This window comes from Heteronotia binoei, chromosome 4, assembly GCF_032191835.1.
Source record: "Heteronotia binoei isolate CCM8104 ecotype False Entrance Well chromosome 4, APGP_CSIRO_Hbin_v1, whole genome shotgun sequence".
NCBI classification, from domain to species: domain Eukaryota; kingdom Metazoa; phylum Chordata; class Lepidosauria; order Squamata; family Gekkonidae; genus Heteronotia; species Heteronotia binoei.
In genome coordinates this window covers 75,216,235-75,231,257 of record NC_083226.1, presented here as the reverse complement: position 1 = coordinate 75,231,257, position 15,023 = coordinate 75,216,235, and the positions used below count along the sequence as shown (strand labels likewise).

Below are 15,023 nucleotides of genomic sequence, written 5' to 3'. Positions count from 1 at the left end.
ATTCTGTTGCATTCCGCCTCCATCTCTTCATTGTGGGAGTTCCAGAATCCCCTTACCCTTCTCTGTAGCTGGGACTGGAAGAGAAACACAGAAACAGGTGTTTTTTTCCCTCTCAGAAATTTCTGGAGAGAGAGGTTTCACTGTGGCGTGGTCTGGGCCTTGTGGGGCCTCTGTGGCATGGTTCCTATGGCATGGTTCTGGGCCATATGCAGCAGGACTTGGAAGCAAAAAAGGACATTAAGGCCCTGTGTTTCTGGGAGGGATGGAATGATTTTTAAATTGATTTCCCTCCCCCCCCCCTTCTGCTTATATGTGGTGGTAGATATCACAAAAATTATGCATGTACCTTTTTTAGCTCATCATCAGCTATCATTAGTGTTTGTGTATTTTATGTGCGGCCCAAGACAATTCTTCTTCTTCCAATGTGGCTCAGCCGAAAGGTTGGACACTCCTGCTCTAGGCTTGATCCTGCATTGAGCAGGGAGTTGGACTAGATGGCCCCTTCCAACTCTGTGATTCTATGTTTCTAAGGTTCTATGGTTCTAGAACAGACCCATTCTTTGTTCCTAACGTTAACTTGGCTTACCATTTAAACCAGGAACTAGTCCACCCCTTCTTGTATCCCAAACCTTCACATCCAAGGAGAAAGGAATGGCATAAACTGGATGTGTTCAGGACTCTGTGCATATATATAAATAGAACAACATACTGACAGACAGCCTGTTTGTTTCACATAGCACAGCCAACCTGGGAAGAAAAGTCTCAGAGGCCATCACCACCCTTTGGGTAAAGCTTTGCATATGTAAAGCCTAGGAGATCATGGGCTTGCGGACTCTTTGGGCAGGACCAGATTAACAATTAGGCCAAGTAGTCACTGGCTTATGGGCCCCCATGCCTTTAGGGGCCCTGGCCAGCTCCCCCACCTGTTTTCCTCCCTGTTTGCAGACCTCCTAGCCTGCACATGCAACCAGCAACTGAGCTGTTCTTTGCCCTATGTGCCTGGTACAGCTGCTGCTGGCGTTGTTGCCAAGTTTGCCTCTCTCTGCCTCTTCCCTGCAGCTGTCAAAGGGGCTTTTGAGAAGGTACCTGCAGGTTGCAGCGGGGGCTGCGGGTGGCTGAGCGGGCACTTCAACTCTGAGATAATTTGTGAGGGGGCCCCAAGATTTTGACTGCCTAAGGGCCTCTGCAGGGTTTAATCCAGCACTGACCACAGGGTGTTACTGCACATTGTGCCAGGGTAACAACCACCTCGTCGGCCTTCTCCACCAGGGCTCCCATAGATGAGATCTGTAGGGCAGCCACTTTATCATTGTTTTCTGCCTTCATAAGGCACTACAAGATTGACCAGCAAGACTCCATTAGGTGGCCTTTGGGGGGGAAAGTGCTACAGCAAGTAATGGGGTGAAACTGGAGTAAAGAATGCCTTAGCTAATACATCCCATCCTGTCAGCTTTGGCATATACCTATCTTGAATGACTTCCTACACTGAAGGAGAACATTGAACTTACCTGAAGGTTTCTTCAGTGGGGTGAAGTCATCCACTTCCCCACAACAAATAAAGTAGATAAGAGAGTGAGAAGTAGAAGTAGTCTACAACTATTGATAGGAAGTTGAAGGCCAGATAGTGCTAAACTATGGGATGACAGGAGAGATGGTCTCACTCCACCTCAGGTCAGTTGCACAAAGATTTGCATAGCCCTTCCTGGAGCAAGAGGAGGCATGGCCTGATCAGCTTGGATGACTTTGTCACTCTTAAGAGAAGAAACCTTCAGGTAAGTCCAATTTTCATTTCCCTATCTGCTTTAATGTAGTGTGATCATGCAATGTTCACATCTGGTTGTTCTGTTCCAGTAAATGCAAAGTTTCTTTTTAAAAAAACTCAAAGAAATCTAAACAGTCTGAGTAAGCAGAAAAAGAATCTGTGAAGAGATTATGTCTAATCCTTTGCCCTTGAGAACAAGCAGAATGCACCATTGCAGCAGACTCCTGAAGCAAAATAAACACTTAAAGAAGTACAACTCAATAAACATTCCTGTTGTGAAATGTCTCAGGTGTCTTAATTCATTTAATAAATGTGACTTGCGTTAACAAAGAGGTGTGGAAATTCAATCCATAAATATGCATTATAAATTCATATGGGATGACTATAAGTGGAACCACATCAACACATAACAGCAGCCACAAAAACACAAAGCAACAGGCAAAACCGGTCTACTTCCCTGTTTCTCTGTAAGCTTTGTCTAAGCAGTAGCTTGTTCAATCATTACCCTTTTCTTCCACTCTCATACAACGCTACACTCTTACTCTTCCAAAATTGATTCTTGGAAGAGCAAGAGTGTAGCATTCTATGAGAGTGGAAGAAAATGGTAATGACTGAACAAGCTACAGCTTAGACAAAGTTTACAGCGAAACAGGGAAGTAGACCATTTTTGCCTGTCGTTTTGAGTTTTTGTGGGTGCTGTTATGTGTTGAAGTGGTTCCACTTACGTCATCCTGCATGAACTTATGATGCATATTATGGATTGAATTTCCACACCTCTTTGTTGACACAAGTCAAATTTATTAAATGAATTAAGACACTTGAGATATTTCACAACTGGAATGTTTACTGAGTTGTACTTCTTTGTTTAATTTTGCTTCAGGAGTCAGCTGCACATGGTGCTTTTTGCTTGTTCTCCAGCTCCACATCCCATGCAACTCTTTTTTGGTAACCCTTTGCCCTAGGCAACCAGAAGGAGATCAGGGAGTGGGGACATGGCAGGCACTTGCATCATCAGCATGAGGTCACTTCTGAGGAGAATCCAGATGACATCAGTCCTCTCAAATAATTGCTGGAAATTATATGTTTCCAGTGATTCCTAGAGAGGACAGACTGTCATGGGTGCTGGGGACCCTGCAGAAGAAGTTGAGCCTGCAGAAGAAACTGTGCCCCTGCCACCGGTACCAGTGCCCCTGCCTCCTACTGGAGAAGATCCAAGCCCCCCTGCCTCGCCCTCTCGGGTGGCTCATGTGCGTGACCGCCTTCGTCAGGACCTCAGGGATCGGAGGAGGGCGGCACGCTCACGAGCAAGACGCTCCCTGAGCCCTGAGTTCTAAAATGATCCTGGCCCCTCTAGGAGTGAGGATGCTTGAGTCTCAGCAGGATCCTGGCCGCCCTCTGAGTCAGCAATTAGTCCAAATGGGCAACAGACAGCAGAGGGCTATATAGCTGTGGGCTTTGGGAGAAGGCTTTGTGGAAGCAACTAGTCACTTACCTGACGTTCTAGCATCCACTTCGGCTTCTGGACACCCTGACTTTGGCTTCTGAACCTCTGACCTGCGATACCTGGACTGTGATTTGGTTTTGGCGCTTTGAACCCTCTTTGCTCACCAGCTACAGACCTTGGACTTCCCCTGGACTTCGCCTGGCCTGGCCCCAGCTCCAGCTCGTGACACAGACATCATTTCCCATTTCCCCCTGAAAGTGACATCACACCATCACCCAACAGATTTTTAAAAAAAAAAATCCTGCTGGCTACGGCAGCAGTGATGGGATATGGAAGCCAAGAGAATGGGATTTCCCACCCCTAGCAGGGGTTTGGCAACCCGATTTCTCCCTCTGTCTGTTAGTTATCTCAACTCATACTTCCTAAACTGATTTTTTCATCTCTTGAGTGAAAGCGATACAGGGATCCTGCATCTTTCTTTTGCATGGGTGAAAAAGAATAAAGAGGGAGGCATTTTTAAGCTGAAACAGGTGGAAAGGAAAGGATTAAACAGCCTCTCTCCACAGGCTTTTTTCCCCACTCAGACTCACAAGCCTCCGTGGTGCTTTGGGTTTTTTAAAAAGTAGAATAATCACACAACTCTGTGTAACATATCATTTGAGCCAAAGTTTAGAACAAAGTCCTCTTTACTAGCTGATACTTTGCAGCCTACTCATTGCAAAAGCTATTACCATTTCTTCCTTATTTAAAATCGCACCTGTGTGGTGTCCAATGGTCCATATCCCTCATCAAGGTTCTTTGTGACATCCTTGGAATATGGTTTCAGCTGTAGTCATAAACAGAACCATGTAGAGTTATACTGATATATAACAAAATATTGTGTATTTTGAACCACTCCTAATTACTGTGGGTAGGTTTTCTAAAAATAATCTTTGTCCTTATCTTACGTGGTTGCCATTTGCTTCTTGATTACATTTAAGGCTTATGTACAGAATGTTTTGAAAAGAGTTATGACCCCGGTTTAACACTTCGGAGATTACATCCTGCCAGGAATATTTACATGATCAAACATAGTTATTAATGATAACAACCATTACTATGTACCAGGAAATGATTGCCTGAATACAAAGTAGAAAACAATATAGGGAAGGGAGAACTGAGAATATTCAGGACAAAAAAAAACTTATTTACCATACTGAGTTTCTGTTACATTATTTTTGCTACATTAACAGCTATAAAAAATGGAGGTGTTAAAAATAACAGGAGAAATCAAGGTCAAACTCTCCCACCTCATAAAAGCTTCAAAGCAGATCAGAGTCTATTATTGTCCCCAAAGCTCCCTAGTCTTTGACCTTCAGAAAGTAAAGGCTGTGTTGTTATACCCCGCCACCCCCCCCGCCACCCCACCCCCGCTTTTGGAAGGTGCTGGGATGTGGTGTTTTGCTTTATAAAATAATATTTTAGTGAAATATGTAATGTTATTGTTGTGAGATTTAATATTGAGTGAGTGCCTTGACTTTATAGGGCAGTGGAACACTTACTACAATAAATAAAATAATATTTAATTTTTTATTTTTTATTCTTTTAAAAAAACCAAATGTTTAAACATATAACTTGTTGAAGCTGTATTTATATCAAAAGGATGTAAGTGCCCCATTAATTGTTCTTCCCCCGCCCAAATAGGTCTGCACTGTGATCAGGTCTGGACTGTGATCAGTAGTTATGATCCAAAATCTGTATATCTTTTTTAAGTGAATAGCACCTCTGCATGAGTAGCTGTCCCATTCAGTGTCACTGTGTGACACATGTCCAAATTCTATTGTGTGTGCAGCACATTCATCAGCACTAAAGTAAATGCTTGTACAACATTCTATGTGTATACATATCAGACCCCCACGCATCCATACATTCATCCTATTACAGATAAAAGGAAATACTTCTTTATACAGTGAATGATTAAAATGCGGAATTTGCTGTCAGTTGTGATAATCATAGGCACACATGACTTTAAAAGAAGATTTAACAGATTAATAGAGAACAGCTCTAGAACTAGCTACTAGTCATGGTGACTAAGGAGAACCTGCACATTCAGAGGCAGTAAACCAGGTGCCAGGATGCAACATCAGAAGGCATCAGCCTTTATGCCCTATAGTTGCTACACTTGATCTTAGCCAAAAAGAAGAAAAAAACACCCTGTTGTTCCACCTCCAGAGGGACTGGTTGGCCACTGTGTGAGACATAATGCTGGATTAGATGCTCCACTGGTTTCCTCCAGCAGGGCTCTTTTTGTGTTCTCAGAGTTCACACACTTCTACAGCAAATGCTGATATATCATGTGGGCTGGATCCAGCCACCTTTTTCAGTCCATCTCAACCAACTGCTGCCCGCATCACACTACTGCCCACATCGCACATGGCTTTTGTGTATGCAGGCCCCATGACTTTCAGCACAGCCTTTTTGCATGGTCAAAAAAGACATCTCCTTCCTTTTTCTGGCTGGATCCAGTTCTATGGATAAAGGTATGTCATCCAATGACTGCAATACAAAAATCTGGGGGTGGGGTGGGGGGCAGTTTATTTTATTTTTCAACATTAACCATTGTCCTTCTCTCTGAATAATGTCACATTGAGTAACACCAAATATGAAAGCACTGCCAACTCCCCAACCTCTGCAACAGAAGGTTTCACAGGGATCTACACACTTGGTTTTAGAAGAGGTAATGATTTAACAATGTAAGAACAAACGTGACCTTCTTTGGAATGGCTCATGTATTGATCATCCTCTTTTTAAAAAATTTCACAAGCTCAGAATCTTACTGTGGTTTGTGCAAGACTTCCAAGAGACCCAGTAGGTGGAGCAATGAATAACAAGAACACTCTGGGTGTGGTTCCAGTCAGGTAAACTTCTAGGAAGAGATTCTGTACACACAGCTTTACTGGATGTTGGTGCTGGTTGCACACTATCACAGACACAGCCTTGAAAAGAAGCCCAAATAAAAAGCCCTTGTTCTGGCTAAGGACATGACTCAGAATGAAGTTAACAATGTTTTTTCTGAGGGTTACAGAAATCCTGCATTTGAGGTAAGCCTGAACAGTTTTTATTCTGTAGAAGGCAAAGATACCATGGAAAAGTTTTTAAAAGGAGAGATTATCTTCTTTCAACAAACAAAGATTTCACAATCACTGATACACCTGCAGAGGTGTCCTACCAATGTACTGGACTAAAGAACTAAACAAAATTGAGGTACTTACATGAGAGGCTCCCTTTCCTGTTCACTTTTTCTCTTGTTGTATAGGTGCAACCAATCTTTTGTTTGCTTTTGACTTTGGATCAAGATTATTTGAGCTCGCAGAATGTATAATCCTACTGTTACATAGAACTTAATATTCTCACCTTTCTCACTGTTACAGACGGGTACTGTGTTAATTATAGATAATTGTGACTGTGAGCGTGATTTAAGATTCTTAATCTAGTTTGATTGTAATAAATGTGGCATTTGTTACAATATAAATGTTTTGCTCTGTGATAACATTTCTTTCTAGCATTTTTGGAACTGTTCTCTCCAGCACCACAAGTATTGCCAAAATCACTCCTATATCTTTGTGTTTATTTTCTGTTAGGTGTATGAATAAGACTGGGGTCTTGTAGCCAGAAAAACACACTCTAATCCTGATCTTTCATGCATTTGTTCACAAATTTACTCTGTCTGAGGATTAGAGATGCAACTGGACTTCAGGAACATTTCCGGGCTTGAAAGTTCCAGTTTCTATCACAGTTTCCCCTGCTTGGGATGGAGTTCCAGTCATATTTTCAGTTGCCCATGGGGGCCAGGCACCGCAGCCAGGTTGGGGTTGGCCCTCGGAGAAACTGTTTCCCCGGCGCTGGTGGAGCCGAATGCTTAGCTCTGGCTCATCTCCTGTCCTGGCGTGGCGACCCTTGTGAGCAATGGCAATACGTTGCATGGAGCTGGAGGTTGCTGCGAGGCATGGTGTGTTGCTGGTTGCTGCGTCGCCTACCAGGATCCTATCCTTGTCGCCACTATAATATAGTGGGTTCAAAGCACTGCAGAGATGCGATTATAGTGACGACAGCTCTTTATTAAGGAAAGCATGGTGAAGGCTGCTCCCAACAAAGACTGACTAAGGGCCTGTGGGCCAAACCTATATACAACTCTAATCTCCCACGCTAGCCATTCATTCAAACAGGCAGGGGTCTGTGATTGGTGTAGGACAGCAGGTATTTGAATCCCACTACCCATTGTTATACAGTCCCCAAGCTCTGCTTTCCTGGCTCCAATGAGCCACAGTAAGTACATACTTTAAGGCACATATATAACATTAATGAAATTCAAGAAATTCAATAGAAATTATCATTAAAATACACATCTGTTTCTGCATCAGTTGGATTAAAATGGCTGGAAGATGACACAAAATTGCCATAAAAGGAACAAACAAATGAGGAAAATCAGCAATTAAAAATGAGCAAATAAAAAGGCTCATAATGACAACATAATGAAACATGCCTGCTAAGGATCCTCTTCTCATAGGGATGCAACGTTCAGTACGAAAACTGGGTAGGGATGCTAACTTCCAGTTAGGGCCTGGAGCTCTCCCAGAATTACAAAAGATTTCCAGACTACAGAGATCATTTCCCCTGGAAAAAGTGGCAGCTTTGGAAAGTGGACTGTATGTCACTATACCTTGCAAAGCTTCATCCCCTCCCCAAATCCCACCCAAATATTCAAGCTCCATCCCCAAATATCCAGGAATTTCCCAACCAGAAGTTGGCAACCCTAGGGCTGTGTGCATGTTCTTCCATCTCTCAAACAGGGCAAGGACTACTGTAACCCCAACCTAACATATACAGTCCTAGACTTGTTTATGTGTCCCCTGCAGTCTTGGGGAAGATTCGTATGTACACATCATCCCACCACTAAGAGAGGGTTCTCACTGAGTTTGGTGAGTGCTTAAGCCACCTCATGACTAGCATAAATAGCATAAATAGTAAGTATGTATTTTTCTGGGGTTTGTATGTGAGCGCCTTCATGCTACAAAGGAGAAAGTTATACATATTTAAATATAATAAAACTGCTTTTGTCTTGGCAAAACTGAGCAACCTGATTAGTTGGGACTGGGTGGGACTGTGGTGCATCAACCTTTGGCCTGTCAAACTATCAATCAAGAGTTATTTCCTGCCATTGGTTGAGTCCGCTCCTCTGCCCTGCCCAAGTGACTGTTGCTAGCCAGCAACACCGATTCTGTAAGTAAAAAGCAACCAACCTTAGTTCTGGCAGTTACTGGCTTTCCCTACTCTCCCATTGGCTGAGACGCTTATTGCACTGATTCACAGAGGAAAGAAAAAAATCCTTTCCTCGATTGGCTGAGAGAGGGAGGAGGAGGGAAACAGCCGAAGAAAGGCTTCCCTTGACCGGTTGAGCATTCCTCCCTATTCTCCTCTAGAAAGGAGGAAAAATGGCATCCTGTGGCAACAGACCAAATACAGACAGAGAGATATGGAGGGAAAGTGAGACACAGAGAGAGACCGAAGTCCTGTGATTAAGACCAACAATGTTCCCAGAATCAGGCTGTTCATCTGAAAGGTATCACTAAAGGCCTCTGAGGCAGAACTCATTGGGGCCAGTCCTGATTACAGCTGCCAGTTCCAGGTTGGTGGAAAATTCCTGGAGATTCTATGGTGGAGTTTGAGGAGAGCATGGGAATCAGGGCTTCAGAGTGGGGTCTGCCAGACATAGGTTCTTGCTATGGACGCTGACTGGGTGATTTCAGACCAGTCACAGACTTCCAGCCTAACCTGCCTCACAGGTTGTTGTTCAGATCAAAGGAGGGGGAGAGGAGAATGATGCAAGCTGCTCTGTCCCCTTCCCCATTGTAGAAAAAGACTGTTCTTTTCCTGCGTAGAGGCTGCAGGGATGGGAAAGGCGATGGAAAACTGAAGTCAGAGGGGCAGATAAAGGAAAGGAGATAGGGTTGCCAACTTCAGATTTGGAAATTCCTGGAGCTTTAAGGGGTGGGGCATGGAGAGGGTGGGGTTTGAGGAGGAGTGGGACCTTAGACAGGTACAATGTCATTTCCTCCTGTCGTCAGTTTCCAGGTGAGGGCTGGCGATCACTCAATTACAACTGGTCTCCAGATGGCAGCGATCAGCTCTCCTTGAGGTGGGGAGGGGAGTGAATGCCTTCACTTGGATGGGTGGGAAGACAGCAAGGGTGGGGGCACTCATCCAGAGCATCTTTCTAGAGCCCGTTGTATTTTTTTTTCCACAATGGACCTTATTCTTAGTTTATTCATAATGCTTAAGAGGAGTTGCCATGTCAGTCTGCTGGTAGCTATAGCAAAGAGCAGGAGTCCAGTAACATCATAAAGACTAACAAAATTTGTGCCAAAGTATGAACTTTTGTGAATCACTGCACACTTCTTCAGATACCAGTTACCTGAAAATGTGAGCAGTGACTCACAAAAGCTCATTCATGATGCCTGACAGAATAAATTAAATCTCATTAAACTTGAGAAGCCACAATAGCCATGGTTGTGCTGTAGCTGCTATCCCGTACACACCACTCTATTACAGCTAGGGTTGCCAAGTGGGGCATAGAAATCTCCAAGAATGACAACTGAGCTCTAGAATACAGAGATCAGCCCCCATACAGGAAATTAATGCACACCAAAGGACCATGGGATGATCACTATGGATAACACTAACAATTACTCCTGTGTTAAATTTGCCAATATTATGTATTATCACAATTCCAGTACTGTCCTCTTACACATATACTATTGTATACCACATGTACAATCAAGACACTTCTTAAAATAAGCAGTGTTCTACCAATTTAAACACATGAACAAAAGCCCCTTAAATGTCCTTTCAAAGGTGCACCTTGTCCATTTATGCAATATTCCAACAGTTCCAACACATGGTGTGAAAACTTTTTAATGTGTTCCAACTTTCCAGACCTGTGTTTCACTCCAATTAGTAGCAGTTTGATGTACCATCCAGATCACAGTGCATCTGCAAAATCTTCTTCAAAATTCGCTTTTGAAACATCTTTTCTTTCTGGAACCAAAACTTCAAAATATTTCTTTTTTGCAAACTGCAACGTTGTAAAGCTTCTGGTGTGCATATAGTTTGTCAGGTTCATTTACAATTAGCTGAACCAAGCTAATTGTAAATTAACCTGACAAACTATACACACGCCAGAATGTGAATTCAAAGGAATCAGTACAAATATATCTCAAGATATAGTCTTGGGAGATGAGATAATATATAATCCTGACCTGATATTGAAGATGGAGGTGAAGGCTGAGACTGAGACAATGGCTTTTCTGCATATTTGTGAAAAGATTTACATCAAGTCATAGTTTCAATGAACTTTCATACTTACATGTGTCAGACTTGAATCATTGTTCTGGCATCACAAAAACACATTTCTCCAGCCATTTCTCAAAACTTCTTTACCACATTTTTAGGCCTGATATAAAACTTACCTTAGTGACATCTGCTGGACATGTCACTGAATGGTTGGCTGCTTTTATGAATAGTTATCCATGTGGTTTGGATTTATTATAATCATGCCTATGAAAGGGTGACAAAATAAAAGGTTTGCAAAAGGTTTGCAGGAAGAGAAGCAGCTGAAGACTACAGTAGTAGCAGCTAATGCCACCACATGGCAATGTAATATGTGAAAATACAAAATGGGTCATATAAAGCAGGGAAAGTGAAATCAGCCCTGGGGTGGATGTCTTTTGGGTCTTTCTCTATTGAAATCTCTCTCTTTTAGTGACTAATGAAGTGAAGATTAGCTCTCTGCATTCAGGGAACAGATAACAGGAAAAGAAATGTAGGATGGGATCATGGTTTCTACCAACTGGCTTCTCAACTCTTCAGTATGCATTAGTCATCTCAGATGCATATCCTTAGATTGTTACACACTGTATTTCCTCGGTTCAGCCATAGTTTGCTGATGAATAAAGCTCATGGAGATATATATACAGGCAATTCATTTGCACTATGCTTATTGCAATTTGGTAGCACCACTCTCTTGTACACAGGTTTTGAGAGGTACACAGATCATTATGCTAAAAGAGAAAACTTCAGTCAGTACTGACTACTCTAGTTAAAATTTATATCAAAAGGAAATGCAAGAATTCTTCATGTACCTCAGCAACCCAGTGAGGGATAGTTAGCTATTCCCTGGTGATACCCTGCTAACGTCATTTGCAAACATCTGACAATGTTGACATATTTGCTATAGCAATTATCCTTCTTTTCTAGTCTGAGCAACTCAGTTGCTTCAATATTTCTTGGTATGTTGTCTAAACATATCAATAACATGTTGTCTAAACATATCAATAATATATTATCTAAACATATTTGTCCAGAACTGAGCTACACATAACCAGATCAAGCCTGGGTGTGTGTGTATGTGTTTAACAGTTTTAAACCAACTGTGGGATTTTCCAGTTGGATCAGAAAAATGGTGCTGCAAAATTTGCTCCCCTCACACTATTCCATTTTCTCAATCCCGCTGTATAAAACAAACAGGTGACTATAATGGGGCAAGCAGCTGTTGAAGAAAAGCTATTTTGATCAGGAAAACAGTACAAGGAAAGCACTTTTTAAAAACCCAGTATTTTGCAAAGCTGTAAACAAACAACAGTTAAACTACAGTTATGGTTCACTTAAGGTTGCCAAGAATCTGTTGAAAAAAATGTCCCGATCCTTCACTAGGTTCGCCAAGGGAGGAGACTGAGGGTACTGAGGGTACGAAATTCAGGGGGCCTGATCTTGCAAAGGGACACATGAGAGGGAAGTAATAAAGGAAAGTTAGGTTACTAACCTATACCATGGCATTAGCATTATGCTAATTCACACCTGAAAAGGTGATGGTGCAGGTGCATTAGAAGCCAGTAAGTCGTCACTTAAAAAAACAAAAACATCATGCAAAACACTAAAATATCACACTTTGGAACATTGTCTGAATTCTGAAGAATCAGTGATTGAACAAAACTGTCAGTAACAGAGGGGAAAGACTACCACAGGTTGGCCATAAAAGAGTTGAAACACAGAGGTCAAGGGGAAGACTTGTGGGTGTGAATTTCCTCATACTCTACATTTGTTCATGGAATGCAGGTGTGTCATGAATCTCTGTCATGAGGCAGATATACCACTGCCTTCTTTCTCTTCCTTTGAATACTGAAAATACTGTATCCCGGTAGGAAAAAGAAGTAAGGAGTGTGCAGGCAGGCAACTACCCAATGCCTAGCACTTGGGGGAGTGAGATGGAAATAAGGCCTCCATACATCAGAGGTTTAGGAGGATGTTGCCATCACATAAGAACAATGCATTTCAGAGGTGGAAAGCATTCCCAGTTTTTAAATCTATAATTTAATAAAAGCTTCTGGTTCAAAAGGTGTAATGGACTGCACGATTGTTAGAACATCATATCAATATAGTAATGTTCAGTCACCAACTTTTTATAAAGCAAAAAGTCTCCTCATGGCCATAAATGGTTTACAAACTAAGCTCCATTTGACTCTGACCCAAAATCTGACACATGCCAAATTCACATGAGCCATTCAAAGCCCTTTCAGTTTTTTTCTGATTTGGGTTGCCCACAGTCTGGAGGAAAAGTTCCCTGTCCTTTCAATATTTAGTGTATGAAAATGAACAGTTGAAACTTTTCAAGGCATGGAAGTAAATAACATAATCTGGTAAGTAACATCTTATTAAGCCTCTTTTAAAGGAGCAGGGCTTTAAAAAAAAAACCCAAAAACATCCAGGCAGATGGCAACCCTATGTTGAGTGCATGTTTGAAAAATAGACAATTTTAAATCCATTTGCAGAACTGTCTGCTAGTTACTTTAGTGTCCCTTAAGCTTTTAAAAATTGTGTGTATAAACAATCTAACCTAAGGAATGCAACTTGAAAGTAGTCATATACAAGCCTCCATACGTGTATTTGGTAGCTTTGTGTTTGTGCCTGTACACCATGATTAGTATATCCTCTGTTTATACTATAAAATGTAGGCTTCACAGTTTTATCACATCATTTACATCATGAAATGTGGTTCATCTTCCTTCCATGTTCTCTACATGTTTGCAGAATTAAGGGCAGTGGAGTTAAACAAATCCGTTTCAATCATGTTTAATTTCTGTCAAGTCAAAATTGGTGAACATCTCAGATATAAACAACAAATATAAACCCCCCATACCAGCTAGTTCAGTTCTGGAAGGCACAAAAAGTTTAAAATGCAAATAAAAAGAATTAAGGTAGAAATGGAACTAGTCCAGGGGTGGCTAAACTGCAGCTCAGAAGCCACATGTGGCTCTTTCATACATATTTTGTGGTTCTTGAAGCCCTCACCACCCTATGAGCCAGCTTGGAAAAGGCATTTGTCTCTTTTAATCACTTCTCCAAGCCAAGCCAGCCAACAGCTTGGAGAATGCATTTTAAGTTAAAATTGCTTTCTTTCCATTTCTCCCTCCCTCTCCCATCTATTTTTCTTCCTGTCTTGCGGCTCTCAAACATTTGATATTTTCTCAATGTGGCTCTTACGTTAAGCAAGTTTGGCCACTCCTGAACTAGTCCAAGGAAACAGTGCCTCTTTTGTTGGGCTCAGGAACTGGCAACTCTCCCAAGTCTTCTCTTAAAGGGAGGCTTCGAGGAAGCCCTGGAGAGGCCAGACATGTCTACCTCCCAGATAGGGCTGCCAATCCCCAGTAGGGGGTAGGGGATCCCCTGGTTTGAAGGCCATCCCCCCAACTTCAGGGTTATCAGAAAGTGGGGGGGAGGGTTTGAATGTTCACTGGGCACTCCATTATACCCTATGGAGACTGGTCCCCACAGGGTATAATGGAGAATTGATCTGTGAGTATCTGAGGCTTGGGGGGGGGCACTGTTCTTTGAGGTAAAGGCACCAAATTTTCAGCATAGCATCTGGTGCCTCTCCTTAAAAAGCTCACCAAGTTTCAAAAAGATTGGACCAGGGGTCCAATTCTGTGAGGCCCAAAAGAAGGTGCCCCATCCTCCATTATTTCCAGTGAAGAGAAGGAATTTAAAAGGAGCATAGTCCCTTTAAATGTGACAGCCAGAACTCCCTTTGGAGTTCAATTGTGCTTGTAACAACCTTGCTCCTGGTTCCACTCCCAAAGTCTCCTGGCTCCATTCCCCAAGTCCCCAGATATTTCCTGAGTGGGAGCCGGCAACCTGATTCCCAGACCTATTAAAGAAACATGGCCCACCCTGGCTGACCAGGGTGACCAACTTTCAATAGAGTCTCCTGTATGCTGTGTCTAAAACAGCTTTATAGATGAGACCAATCTGGCAAGTGCAGCTTGGCATGGGAGGGTGAGAAAAGCAGCTTCTGCTAAAGTGACCTATTTTATGTGACTAACAAAAGGCACAGGAGTGCTGTCCTCAAGCATTGCAGTTTGATCATCTTATACTCTGGAGTCTGGATTTAATAGCCTCTCTGTACATGGCAAGTGGTTACTAACTTCAAATGTAAAGCACAGAATAAACATTCAGCAAACTTGACTCAACTCTGTCCACAGATAAGTGATGTAATCTGATCCTGTGCGTATAGTAGCAAATTTTACCCTGTTCAGTTGGGCTTACTCCAAGAAAATTGTGTGCATAGGATAACAAACAAGCAAGAAACCCCTTCCTTCACATACAAAAAGAAGTAGGAAGAGAAGCAACAAAGAGAAGCAACAAACACACAAACACACACACACACATGCCCCTACATGACCACCTCATAGCCAGTAACATGAATTACTTTTGCCTCCTTTGCCA

At 42.4% G+C, this 15,023-nt stretch overlaps 1 protein-coding gene across 2 annotated transcripts in view; it reads left to right on the top strand.

The window, feature by feature from the left end:
* Positions 1-6,123: 6,123 nt before the first annotated feature.
* The window catches only part of SLC28A3 (solute carrier family 28 member 3), a 95,546-nt gene continuing 86,646 nt past the window's right edge, over positions 6,124-15,023 (top strand). For both annotated transcript variants that reach the window (XM_060235412.1, XM_060235411.1), the window contains exon 1: positions 6,124-6,286. In XM_060235412.1, the coding sequence (XP_060091395.1) occupies positions 6,227-6,286 (60 nt within the window). In that variant the 5' untranslated portion in view covers positions 6,124-6,226. The remainder of the gene's footprint in view (positions 6,287-15,023) is intronic.